This window comes from Bison bison, unplaced genomic scaffold, assembly GCF_000754665.1.
Source record: "Bison bison bison isolate TAMUID 2011002044 unplaced genomic scaffold, Bison_UMD1.0 scf7180017864218, whole genome shotgun sequence".
Taxonomy (NCBI): domain Eukaryota; kingdom Metazoa; phylum Chordata; class Mammalia; order Artiodactyla; family Bovidae; genus Bison; species Bison bison.
The window spans coordinates 3,918,491-3,932,708 of record NW_011494790.1 but is presented as its reverse complement, the minus strand read 5'-3'; the positions used below and the strand labels follow the sequence as shown (position 1 = coordinate 3,932,708).

The 14,218-nt window shown below is 40.7% G+C and overlaps 1 protein-coding gene across 3 annotated transcripts in view; it reads right to left on the bottom strand.

Annotated features, from left to right (window-relative positions):
• The window catches only part of CWC27 (CWC27 spliceosome-associated protein homolog (S. cerevisiae)), a 266,077-nt gene that overhangs the window by 3,530 nt on the left and 248,329 nt on the right, over positions 1 to 14,218 (bottom strand). Inside the window, exon 14 of one of the 3 annotated variants that reach the window (XM_010845516.1) lies at positions 5,445 to 7,145. The exons of 1 other annotated variant lie outside the window; for it this stretch is intronic. In XM_010845516.1, coding sequence (XP_010843818.1) covers positions 6,983 to 7,145 — 163 coding nt within the window. In that variant the 3' untranslated portion in view covers positions 5,445 to 6,982. Of the gene's footprint in view, positions 1 to 5,444; positions 7,146 to 13,763; positions 13,964 to 14,218 lie in introns of those variants that run through there. One more of the 3 variants, XM_010845517.1, reaches the window with a different exon arrangement.

Genomic DNA, 14,218 nt, shown 5'->3' with positions numbered 1-14,218 from the left:
GCCAGGCCTCCCTGTCCATCACCAACTCCTGGAGTTCACCCAGACTCATGTCCATCGAGTCAGTGATGCCATCCAGCCATCTCATCCTCTGTCATCCCCTTCTCCTCCTGCCCCCAATCCCTCCCAGCATCAGAGTCTTTTCCAATGAGTCAACTCTTCGCATGAGGTGGCCAAAGGACTGGAGTTTCAAGGCTATGATGGTAATATTAAGTGATAAAATACAGATTAACACTATATAACATTGGTTGCTCAGTCATGTCCAACTCGTTGCGACCCCGTGGACTGTAGCCCGCCAGGCTGCTCTGTCCGTGGGCTTTTCCAGGCAAGTATACTGGAATGTGTTGCCATTTCCTTCTCCAGGGCATCTTCCCAACCCAGGGACTGAATCTGGGTCTCCCACATTGCAGGTAGATTCTTTAGTGTCTGAGCCACCAGGGAAGCCTCAATTCTATAATGGATCCTCTTGTTGTTGTTTTTTTTCTTTGGAGGGAGGGTTATTCATTCAACAAATATTAAGCGTCTGTCTTTGCTAGGCATGGTTCTAGGCACTGGATCAATAGTAAAACTGACCAAACTCCTTGTCCTCCTGGAGGGCATTCTATGGTGGGAGATTATGATAAACAACAATTAACATCTGTAAAGCTTAATTTCTCACCTGTAAAATGGTAACAAGAGTTCGTACTTCCTCCATAGGGTTGTTTGTAAGAGTTAAATAAATTAATAAGGAAGAGTGCCTAGGAGTTTGTAGTGCCATTGAATATAACTACAGTGGGAGGCGTAGAGAAACTGAGCATGCGGGGTGGGGTAGGTTGCAATTTTAAAGTTGAGTGAGTCACTGTAGACCATAATGAGAAAAGGGCCATTTGAGCAGACTTGAAGGAGATGTGGGACTTGGGTGTGGAGGACAAGAGGTCAGGCGGAGGAACTGGCTAGTGCACAGCACCCGAGAGGACGGCATCTGGCTCGTCTGATGCAGAACCGCACACACGGTGTGGTCAGTCCAGTGACGAGGAGTGTACTAAGCGGGGAGTCAGAGACTGAGGGAGGGGACAGTGGTCCTCCAGAGCCTCGTAGGCCATTGTGAGGCTGTGGGTTTTACTGTGAGTGAAATGGGGAGATGCTGACGGGTTTTGAGCAGAGAAGTGTAACAATATGACTTATGTTTAAAAGGGTTCACTTGGCTGCTGTGTTGTTAATAACTTTAGGGAAACAAGGGTGGAAGCAGGGAGACTGGTTATGGTGCTGTTACAGGTGTCCATACGAACGCTGATGGTCCCTTTGACCAGGGTTGGTAACAGTGGGAAGTGGTAAAAAAATGGTGAAATTCTGGGTATATGTCAACGGTTGAGCCAACAGATTATCATAACGGACTGGATACAGGGTGTGAGATGAAGACAGGAATCCAAACTATTTGGCCTGAGCAACTAGAAAAGTCTCACTGCCAATGGGGAAGATGGGGGAAAGTGCAGGAGAAGCAGATCCAGGGCAAGAAGGGCTCGGAGGTGCAGACGGGTTCAGCGTTGGACATGCTGGCTTGATGACACATGAAATCCACAAGATGGACATTAGGAAACTTCTCTCCGAAATGGACCCACACCTCACATGCACAACTTTTCTAAATTAATTTAAAAATCACTATGAATTTCTTGGTTGCTTGAGAGATAGTACCCATTCTTAACTACTGTATTCATTTACACCAATAATATAATAAAAGTTTAGAGCAGAGATCACATTCCTTTTACCCTAAATAAAATATTTCCTCAAAAATTGCAAATTAAAGAACAATTTACACACATAATACAAAAAAAAAGGTAGTTCACAAATTTTAAATTTACTCATAAGCAGTGAGAACTAGCCATAGAATAGATACTACTTTAGAGTAGTCATTTATTTTCTATACATGATGCCTTTCATTTCAAATATGTTTTCAATACATGATGCCCTTTGTTTCAAATATATTCTTATTGAAGCATTTGAATAACAAAGCTCCAATTATATTAATCAGAAAACAAATGAGAAAATCAAATAAGAGTTTTCTGCTCTCAAAATTATCCTGATTATTAAAAAGTACTGGAACTGCAGCAATGATTATCATTTCTGGCATCATGGAATGAGAAAATAACAATTTTCTAAAAGATTAAGAACACCTTCTTTTTGACTGGTGCTGTGAAGAAAGCCTTCAGAAGATGTTCTTACTGATCAAGTAATGTGAATTAATATCATGATCTAACCTTAAAGGAATAATCCCCAGCAGATGTGGAAGAGAGAGACCAGATTCCTGTCTGCATTTCATTTAGAAGCTGGTGGTCTCTCCAGGTAGGATTCTCCAACCTTAGCCCAAAATATCTTCCAAAAAATTTAAATGATGAATTTCTACATTATCACTTACAGAAAATAATTCAAAGAAATGTAATTACATTTCCTTCTCCCTCCCCCTTTATTCTGTGAGATTTGGACTAAATTGAGGCAAAAAGATGAGCAGAGGGAAAAATAAATGTGAGCCAAGTGACTTCAGAAAACTCTCTCAGCAGATAACCTAAAGATGCAAACTCATCATGAAAAGCATAGGGTGCAGATGTTGCTACAGTTTAGAACTTCACCAAACTGTCTGAAGTAATCACATAAAAGAGAAATACCCCTGAAGACTGTCATCTTGGAAAAAAGGTTAAAAACCTTTGTGAGTTCTTTAGGGCCAGCGCAAGAGTTACTGTAGAAGTTCTTGTTTAGCAATGAAACAGAATGGGAAAAATAACCAGTTGTAGCCGAGAGCTACCTTTGGTGGCTTGAAATCAGCCACGGTGAGAGTATTTACACCACAGAAGTTGGCAAATGATGCAAATCAGGGCTTTGCTTGCCTTCTGTTTTTTACGGAGCCAGTTAAGCAGCGCACCATTGAAAACTGCCCAGGGATTAGCACAGCCCTTAGAACCTGTGACAAAGATGTTCGAGTATGGCTTTGCAAAGAAGATTTTGAGGAATAATGACTATTCTTTCCACAAGCATACTTCTTATGGGGACTTTTAATACTCGTCTTGTTAAGATTGTTTTATTTCTCTAGGAATTTGGATTTCATTGAATCCTTATTAGAAAGGATTTCTTTAAAATATGGCTCCTATTTCGCCTTAATTAAAAGCTAAAAGAACGGAGATAAAATATATATGGGACAGGAAACCCTCCTGGTTTCTAGGAAGCAGAAGTGGTATCGCAGGATAAACTGTAGTCACTGGAAAGGAGTCAAAGCCATAGAGACACCAGACCTCCCTTTTTTTTTTTTGTGAATGACGGTGTCAAAGAATGTAACCCCTCTTAACTTCTCTACACCCCGTATATACAAATTGCTTATACAGATACAACCCTCAATGGTAACTCACTTCACACATCCATTTTCTTTCTTGTTATCACCAAGATTAAACAGCATGTTGGGGCAATATTCTGCATTTATCTAACCTTTTCACTCAGGCCACAGTGATACAACAGCACAGGTTTATGTACCTCACACGTCAGATCCTATCAAGAGACTTGGTAGTGACAGTTGATAAGGACACCATAGTTTATTGAACTTGTTCTAAAAACAACAGCAGCAAACCACTTATCTCCTCACACTTTTTTAATGACCTTGTTCTATGGTGTCCCTGTTTTTAGAGGCAGCAGACGTATTACTGACTGCGTGGCCTCGGAGCATACAGAGAGCTGCAGGCATGTGATAATGTGCATTTTGCTATTATATCATTAAGAATTCTAGAGATCTGCATTTCTTCAATTACCTATTGAGAAAGGGGAGGTCTAGAGTGAATTTTAACTTTGACCTTGCCATAAGCTTTAACCAATGTGAAAAAAATGGCTTGTCAGGAAAATGAGGAAAAAAAAATTGCTGGGAGTTGCTTTTGTCTCTGCTCTCTACAATGTCCAGCATCACCAAAGACAGTGAACAAGAAGGCTACCAGACTTCACTGTTTCAGGATAACACATCCCTAGAGGATGCATATAGAGAAAAATAAGCCCAAATAAATGTAAAACTAGAATGAACTATAAAGGCTAATTTTCTTACGTATTTTCTCTTTTTTCTTTGAATTCTTTTTTTTTCTTTTTTTGCAATTTGCATGGCCCAAACAGACTCTTGAGAGTCCCTTGGACTGCAAGGCGATCCAACCAGTCCATTCTAAAGGAGATCAGTCCTGGCTGGGTGTTCTTTGGAAGGACTGATGCTAAAGCTGAAACTCCCGTACTTTGGCCACCTCATGTGAAGAGTTGACTCATTGGACAAGACCCTGATGCTGGGAGGGGCTGGGGGCAGGAGGAGAAGGGGACGACAGAGGATGAGATGGCTGGATGGCATCACCGACTCGATGGACGTGAGTCTGAGTGAACTCCGGGAGTTGGTGATAGACAGGGAAGCCTGGCGTGCTGTGATTCATGGGGTCTCAAAGAGTCGGACACTACTGAGCGACTGAACTGAACTGCACTGAAACATGTTCCTGTGACATTTCCAAAGATTTTGCTATAAGCACATTTAATATCATATGTAACAGTTTAACCACGTTCTTAAGCTTTTCAAAATTGCTACTGCTATTATTTGGTTAAGTTCAAAGTCAGTTTTATTATCATGGTGAAATTCTGATTAGATTCTAATCTCTGTAGAATTTCAGATCTTTCTGCTCCTTGCAGTTAAAGCAACATAAGGAGCACTCAGCCAACCTGTTTTAATTCTGTCATTCAGTTCTCTTTTTCAGCCTATAAATACTAGTCTTCCGGTTGCACCCCAGAGACCTGAGGTTCCTTCTGTTTTGGAGACAAAACCACTGTTTTAGGTGGACACAGTCTTGGAGGAATGATAGAGAAAACCTATGGGGTACTTCAATACAAACAGATCTAGTGGTAATACTTTTCAACAGTAACCAACAGAGACTTCGTGAGCTGAGAAAAGAGCCTTTTGCTTTGTGAACCTCTGTAATACAACTGCTATTACAGTGATGAGGGAAAGACAGGGCACATTTCCAAACACTGGCTTATTTTTTGGTGACTTTGCATCTGTTTCCCAGAAAACTTTTGTCATATCCCTCTCCTCTTTGAAACTTTGTCCTACTTCTGTGCAAAAAAGAAAGGGATTGTCCTTCTGTCTTCTCACCCCAGGTTCTAGATATGATCATAAAGAATAAATTATGAAATATTCCAGGCATACCAAAATGTATAGAGAAAAATATAGCGAGGATTGACTACCCAACATCTATCTATCTTAAGAAATCAAACATTACAAGCCTAAGTGAATCTCCCTGTGTATTCCTTTTGCCTCCTTAGAGGTAAACACTATTTTTTTGTTTTTATACTTTTGCTACATGTGTACATCCATAAATAATATATAATCGTGAGTTGCACATTTTACATTTTTATATGGGAGGTTTCCTTTTCCTCACATTATTTTTAAGAGAAACTAATACACAGAGGTCTGGTTTATTGATCTTTACTGCTTACAAAGTATTCCGCAGCATGGATATACAATAACTTAGTCTTTGGTTGATACTTCAATGTATATTTAGTACAGTTCCCTTGAGCAGTGTGTGAGAATTTCTTTAGGGGGCAGACCTAGATTTGAAATTTTGGATCACTGGATATGAACATTTTAAACTTCACTAGATATTGCTGGTCTCAAAGACTGGATCACCAGCAGTGAAGCTGGAAGGTTGTTTAACAAGCTCTCTATGATCAAAGTTTCACATTCAGTCTAGATGGAGGCAGTGGTGGTGGGTAGTATGGCAAGAATTTGCTTTTCTAACATGGCCAGAAGTGAGGCTGCTGCTGCTACACTTGTAGTGTCTGGGACTATGTTGTAGAGAAACTGCTGTCAAGAAAGCCTGCGTGTGTGTGCCAAGTTGCTTCAGTTGTCCGACTCTGGGCAGCCCCAAGGCCTGTAGCCTGCCAGGCTCCTCTGTGGAAAACCAGGCAAGAATACTGGAGTGGGTTGCCACGCCCTCCTCCGAGGGACCTTCCCGACCCAGGGATTCTGCCCGCATCTCTCTACATCTCCTGCTTTGGCAGGCACATTCTTTATCACTTCTGCCACCTGGTAGCTTCATAAAGAAAGCCTATTGGGTTCCACTTCAAAAGAGAGAATTGATGAGACACTATCTGAAAATATGTAGCTGGTAAGGTTTTATTAGGTAACTGAGCGTTAACCTGTGGTAATAATTTTGGCATTCAGATCCTAGAAGATATTGACTAAATAGATAATATAGAGTAAATAGCATGAGCGATTGTCATAAAAGGCTAAATTCTTAATGAGTTCTGTTGCCAGGATGGGGCCTCTGTACATGCTCCTGCTGCTGCTGTGCTGAGAAGGGCAGGAGGATGGTGTCGGGCCATGGTCTGCAGCGAGCTTGGCTGGTATTACGTGGTGTGGTCGTGTCTGGACTGCATTAAGCCCAGGTACTGACCTAGACGCGGGTGTCAGCGTTCACTTAGGGGTTCCTGAAGACTTAAGGCGATGAAGTCTTACTGACTTGGCTATTTTTAGATATTTATATGCAAAACAAACCTACCAATCTTTATATTACATAATTTAACAATTATATTTCAAAGATAGCAGAATGCCAAGGAGGTTTCCCTTAAATATTCTTCCTGTAAAACTTTTATAAAAAAAATCTTGAAAACAAAGGCTTCACAGATTTTAGGGTAAAAAGATACAAACAGGCTTGCGTGGTCTGCAAATGGTTAATATGTAAACTGGAAGGAAAGTGATTTTATTTCAGATTTAGCAATACAAAAGGTCAATTAGAAAAAAGAAAAAAACATATACCAGTAGCCAAAAGCATTTGCTTACGTCATTCCACAATTTACATAAGAAGATAATTGCTTTTCAAAACCAGACAACAGGTTCAAAAATACTTCTTTTCACACCCTTAAGTGATGCTGTTGGGAACAATGGCTATTATAAGGCCATTTATTGTGGGCACATTTCCAGCAAGTTCTGGTTATCATTGCTCTCATTTTATCTTCTTTCTTTTTTCTCTCTCATCAGCTTTTTGCTTTCTTCCCTCCTCCTCTTATTCACTGGATTCCGAGGATCATAGATTTCGAATGTGTCTGAGTCTTGCATGCTTGCATCTTTCACTTTTCTGCTTTTATCCTCAAACTGAAGTACATGCGACATCCTAAAGTGGGAGAGAGATGGTTCACTGATTTTGGCATAAGAACTGAAAGAAGTTCTACACTACACTTGTCTTGGCATAATGAACCAAAAGGCTACAAAACATCAAGATGGGTTTATTGTTTACTGGTGCTTAAACCACATGGAAACCAACTTCTCAGAAAACACTTAAATTTGAAAAACATGTCTGGAGTTTGTTTTGTTGGTTTGTATTTCTAGTAGTGAGTCTCTGTGCTTCAGACTTCACTTGAGGTTCCTTCTCTAATGGGAGGTTAAGAGTTCTACCCAGAAGTCTTCCTTCAACTAAACTCAGAGAACATTCTGTCAGCTTCCTTTAAAGAGCACACTCACTGAGCCAGGGTGAGCCAGATTGCAAAGCAAAACCCTGACAGGAAACCAGCCCTATCTGATGTGTTTTGTTTGCAGTAGTTAAACGGGTCAAGTAGGGAATGTGCTCAGAAAACTCCTGTTTAAATGGTGTTATGACTCCCTTTTCTGGGGAGTTGCTGAGTTTTAAAAAAAAATTGTACAAAAAGAAACTGAGTTTTGGGCACAGATCCATGAATTAATTTCCTCCTCTTACTGTTGATTACAACAAATCTAACCACCCTGCTTCCCTACTTTATCAAATGCTTACTGGTCTTAAGGTATCAACATGTGCTTGAATCCTAAGTGGTCATAAGTTGGCCATGCTTAGCAGCACAGAACCGTGTAAGTGATTAGCTCTGCCCCCATTAGGAGGTGTTGGGAATAAATAGGGAAGTCCCAAACCAGATTCTAGGGCAGCTGAATAAATTTGGAAAGAAAAAAGTTCAGTGTTTTGATACATAAGTGAAACTACTAAGGCTTCTTTTTCTCAGTAGATATTTAAGCAATTTGTAAAATAGGCATACCCAGCACTTTTCTTTATCACAGCAGATATGGCTAAATTGCCTAAAGGATTAACACTCCCCACATGTCAGCTGTAACTTTCAGATGAAATCCAAATATTATAGTGATTTCTTTTTCCCTCTATAAGCAGACTGGGCGATAGGTACTAGCAGAAATTCCCATACCCTTTCTTCCTGCAGTACCACAAATGCAGGGTGAAGTTTACTTGTGTTAAGAATTCCCATGGATATACTTAGATTTTTGAAGGATTCTAAAAAGATTTTGTGAGCAAAATGAAATGTTACAATATTAGTGATACAACAATTGCAAAGAATTCAGTAGGGTTGACTGTCACGAGTTGACAAGCTATGTATTACCACCATTCACACCTCTTCTTTCCCAGAAAAGCTTATTAGAATGCAATGAGTACAAGTGATATTATTATATGGATGACCTAGAGTCTAATTTTGGAGACGGCAATGGCACCCACTCCAGCACTCTTGCCTGGAAAATCCCATGGACGGAGGAGCCTGGTGGGCTGCAGTCCATGAGGTCGCGAAGAGTCGGACACGACTGAGCGACTTCACTTTCACTTTTCACTTTCATGTATTGGAGAAGGAAGTGGCAACCCACTCCAGTGTTCTTGCCTGGAGAGTCCCAGGGACAGAGGAGCCTTGTAGGAGGCCGTCTATGGGGTCACACAGAGTCGGACACGACTGAAGCGACTTAGCAGCAGCAGCAGCAGAGTCTAATTTACTAACTGAAGTAAAGCACATTTGCATTTCTGTACTTTATTATTAATATATTATTTGCATTAGATTTCATAACAGTGTCACACATGAGAACTGCTGGTTTTTTATACTTGTATGGCTTTAACCTTGGAAACAGCCTTATTTAGAAAGTGCATTATAGGATTATTGCTTATTAGATGGAATCCTCCGAGTATGATTTTCTTATGCTTTCAATGTTCTACACTCTTTAAGTATTAGCATCTGAGAATAAAACAATCCTCAACTAGCAAAAGGCAATTAGCCATGGTAGCAAGGGACCATTAGAACCAGACTGAATCGATCAAACAGGATTTAATCAATTAATGATGGCCTGCGCAGGCCAAAATGATCAGTGGTAACTCATTTCAGTAAATATACCTCTGGAAAGCCAAAAAATCAGTGACAGCCTCATGCTTTTGAAAGTTGGCCAGTCAGTGGCAGAACCACACCAGTGAACATGCTTCAGAAAGCCCGCCAATTAGTTACCAGCGGTCTCTCCTTAATAGTGGTGCTTCGGAGGTTGTGATCAACCCTGAGACCATCCCCAACCCCAAAACTCTGCATAAGGTTTGCAACCTCCTTTGCTCAGAGACTGTGCCTAAAAGCAAGCTCGCTCTTTAATATGCTTTTTTCCCCAGATGCTGAGAGGTGGTCTTTCTCTTTTTCTTTGATGCTCCTTACAATCTATGCAGCATTCCCTACAGAGTGTGCTCTTCAGAAACTGTGAGTGAGACCACTGCTGAGGACTAGGGTTAGAAGTGTGGCCAGACTGTCCTGTTACAGGTCCTTGTCACACGCTGTGGGGAACCCAGACCCTAACACTATACTTCGGTAAGTGCGCAGCAGCTTTCCAAATGACTTGTGCTGAGGCTAAGCCCAAACCAGAAAATAGCTGGAATCATATTCCCTTTAAAACAATTTTATTCGATACTCCTATATTAATATAAGAATACAAACCCCACTATCCTAGTTAACTTAATACCTTTCTATATATACATTCTTCTATTTTAAAAATTAGTCCTTTCTCTGTCCCAAAAGACAGATTTTTTTTTTTTTTTTTGTATTATGTACTTCTAGTAGGGGTTGTCCATGTTTCAAAAATGACTTTATCAGAATTTGTCAAGTAAAACCATTACAAGGCACCCTCCTTTCTATGTCATGAGAGAATCTTACAACTACTGAATTTAGTTGGCTTTGGTGTTAAGAAATAAAATCTAGACATGTGAATAATACCACAAGAGTCCACAAAAAGAAACAGATTTTCCTACAAATCTGAAAAAACAGAAAGCTGTAAATTAAAGTAGCTGTCATTTTCAACTGTTTGTTTCATACACGACTGCACTAAACAAGTCCAACATTTTGATTAATAACAAACCTAAACCCAGAGGAAAGAAGGGGCTATCAGCTTACAAACTACTTCAGCTTTAATATTACACTATTTAGCATGGCTGGTTACTCAGCAATAATATTTAATCTTTAATTGAAATAAAAACATAATCAAAATGCTTCTCCCATTTATCTTTCAACATGCTTTGGTCACTTCATTTTAAAAAGCAAAACAAAACAATTATTATGATTTTCAGCATAATAAACTCCTGACCTGTGTGCCTTCATAAATCACAGACTGCATGAATTGAAAGCATGCCCACATTTTACAGTCTCCTATGAGAATACACACGCAGACTTATTATACAGACTTAATTCAAGTACATAAGGTCTGGTAGTTTATAGCCCTGTATGTACTAATAACTCAATACTATCCACTCTGTGGCTGCTCATAGAATTGGCCAACAAGAGCAGTGAAGTTTTTGGAATTACACACATCATTTACATATGAAAATTTTAGAGCTTGTTCAGCTGAAGGCAAAGACAAATATTTAGTTCTCATTAATTAAAAATTTTACATAAGATCAGATTCTCAAGGAAGAACATTGATTTTAGTGTTATGGAAATGTGGAGGCTTTCCATTTCTACAGAGGCTGCGTCTGACAGGTGTACGGTCAGGCCCTTCCAGATGGTGGTTCTCTTGCTTTCGATACAGTCCCTGCTTTACCACACGACCCATCTTCCCGCTCAGCCCCAGAGCCTCAACAGTAACCACAGCATGTGTGCCCCCGTCCCAGGTAGTGACTACTCTAGTGCTGAGAGCAGAACCACTCCACCAAGCGAGGCTGTCAAAGGGGAGAGTCTTGCCCCCTTGGCGACTGTTACCTGAGGGGCTGGCAGAGACTTGCTCCTCTGCTGGTTCTCCTATTAACTGGTGAGCCAGTCTGACATCAATTTCCCCCATAAATGGTAACCTCCTTCTCCGCCTTGGTAGCTAAGACTCTGCTGCCTCCTGCCTGCCATCTGCCTGTGGGGTAGGGTGTCGCTCCACGACCTTGTGCTTGACTGGTAAGATTCCCTATACAGTACATCTTGGGTGACTTTGTCACTGTTTCCGGGTTCTTTGGTCTCACAGGTGGGCAGCTAAAAAGCTCACAGGCCAGTGGGGTGCAGCCCACAAACAGGTAAGTTTATTTTTCTTTTTTGTATGAGACTGTGTGGAATTATAAACATAAGTAAGCAAGTGATTCTTCAAAAGGGACCTGGACCCTGACCAAACTGACATCTGTTTTTAAAACCTCTTATATAATTGTGAACTAGATTAAGATGTGACAGCAGTTCATATTCATTGGGAAAACAAGAGAGGTCCTTATTCCCAGACATAGAGTAAGTAGTATTACAATACAGAATTCCAATATTCATAACTCATTTCTGACTGAAATGCATTTATGTTTAATATAATGTAAACAGCTATCTTTTTCATCAGCAATTCTATAAACCACTCTTTCCCATTACCAAGTCTCCCTAACATAGGAAATTATCAGCCTACCCTGAGATTGTTGTAGGTGTCTGTACTATTTCTCCTTTTTATAAGCTCCCAAGGTTCTAAAATAATCTTTCTTATGTTGTTTAGTCACTAAGTCATGTCCACCTTTTTTGTGGCCCCATGGACTATATAGCCTGCCAGGCTCCTCTGTCCATGGGATTTCCCAGGCAAGAATACTGGAGTGGGTTGCCATTTCCTTCTCCAGGGGGTCTTCCCAATCTAGGGATCCAACCCATGTCTCCTGCATTGCAGGCAGATTCTTTACTGTTGAACCACCAGTGAAGCCCTAATCTTTCTTATACATTTTCTTTATAGCATATCCTTTGACCAGAAACTATCAGCTATTGGATTCCACTGAAATACCTTAGCCTGACCTTAAAACCCTTTGACAATGACCTTAAAACCCTTCCTATCTCACCAACTTTATTTTGTTTCTTTCATCAACTTTCCCCATTTCGTAACTGCCCACTCACTGGAGTTTGAATATCAGTTATTTCAGACAGTGTCTTTTCACAGCTAACTTCTCTCTCTGTGCTGGGAATCAAAGCCTTCAGATCCTCTGTACTGGCTAGGCCCTCTGGCTGGAACTGGCTGGTTTGCTAAACTAACACTTAACCTCCTTTCATGTTTTTTATTTCTATGATAAACTTCTAAATGTCTAACAGGTTCTGTAGAAAGTCTGGGGCTCCGCACAGGCCCACCTTTTCATGACCTCTCATAGCTCAGCTCACATTGATGGCTGCTTTTCCACTGCTCTCAGATCAGTGATGGCTCGTTTTTTTCCATGCAGACTGTGGTGGGAGCGTGTCTCACGTTCTTTCCCATTTCCTATGGTACGGTACCTAATGTAGGTACCTGTAGAACTAGACAGGATTTCTTTTAAAACAGTGTTCCTCAAAGTCTAATCCCAGAGTTCTGCAACAAACATAGGTTGTACATTACAATCACTTGGGTAGTTTTAAAACTATCAATGCCAGGCCTCAGCATCCCGGGACGAGGCCTCAGCCTCGGTAATCTAAAATTTTTTTTCCTGGTGATTTAAAAATACAGCCGAAGTTAAGACCACAGCATTAAGGTTAAGAACCTTTACATGTTCAGACTGACTGAGTTCATCAGCCATTTGTTCTGGTCCCTTCAGAGAACATTAAGAACAGCTGGTTCCTGATGACAAACTACTCACATACTTAAAGAATCTTAAGTGACTTCTGAGCCTATTTTAACTGAATAATCTCAAGTGTATCATCCATTTCTTAAATATAGTCTGAGGGAAAGGCAAGGAGCTACACTGAATTATTCATTCAACAAACACTGGAGCCTTTTTATGTGTGAGACCTAGTGTCAGACACTAGGGAAATAAAGCCGAACATGACCCAGGCTCTGCTGTCCTGAAGTGAGCAGCCTGTTAGGGGAGATGAACATACTGGCACCAGAACAAATGTATGTTTTAGAACTGTTTGCAGAGTGTGAGGCACCAGTAAGAAGAGCATCCTCTTACATAGCGGTCTATGAAGAGCTTTCATGTGTCTGGTATTATCTTCACAATAACTATATGGGGTAGGTGGGAAATATGTTATTCACTCAATTTAACAGGCAACCTGAGAGATCTGTGGTCAAGAAACTTGTAGCTGATAAGTAGTTGACAGGATGCTTGATTGAATGTCTTTAGAGGTAACAAATGTTCATCTTGTGAAGAAGTATTTAACTTGAGGAATAAATCAAAAGTTAATTCAGTGCTAAATCTAGTGAACAGGAAAAAAAAAACTCAGATCAAGTAGTGCTTATTTCAGAATACAACACTTTGAAAAAAGGCAGCTATGCAGGATAGAGGGGAGGGCTGGGCTCCGCGGCGGGTCCTGAGCAGCCAGGACGACAGGAGCAGGGCCTGACCGCGCAGGTCCTCGATGCCTCTACGCTTAGTTTCAACACCAGGCTGAAGTGGTTTGCCGTATGCTTCGTCAGTGGCATCTTCTTCTCCATCCTTGGAACTGGATTGCTGTGGCTCCCTGGAGGCATAAAGCTTTTTGCAGTGTTTTATACTTTTGGAAATACTGCTGCATTAGCCAGTACATGCTTTTAATGGGACCCGTGAAACAACTGAAGAAAATGTTTGAATCAGCGAGACTGCCTGCAACAGTTATCATGCTTTTGCGTTTCGTGCTCACCCTGCACGCTGCTCTTCAGTGGCACAAGAAGGGGCTGGCCGTATTACTTTGCATTTTGCAGTTCCTGTTGATGACCTGGTATATGTCGTACATCTCATGTACAAGGGATGCAGTAATTAAGTGCTGTTCTTCTCTCCTGAGCTGAAAGCTGTTTGAAAAGAAGGAAACTGTTTGAAAAGACCTTTTGAAAGCTCATGTTCTGTTTTTGGTGCGGTGTCCTTTTCCTGATACAGTGATCACTCCAGAACAACTGCACTGACCATCTAAGACCATTTTGTATACTGATAAAACTACGTACCCATTAAACTGTTAAATGCTTGTGACAGTAAATTCATTATGTGCCATTAATATGCTCTGTCAGAGACGAGGAGATTTTAATCATTGCCAAGTGTAAATGATTTTT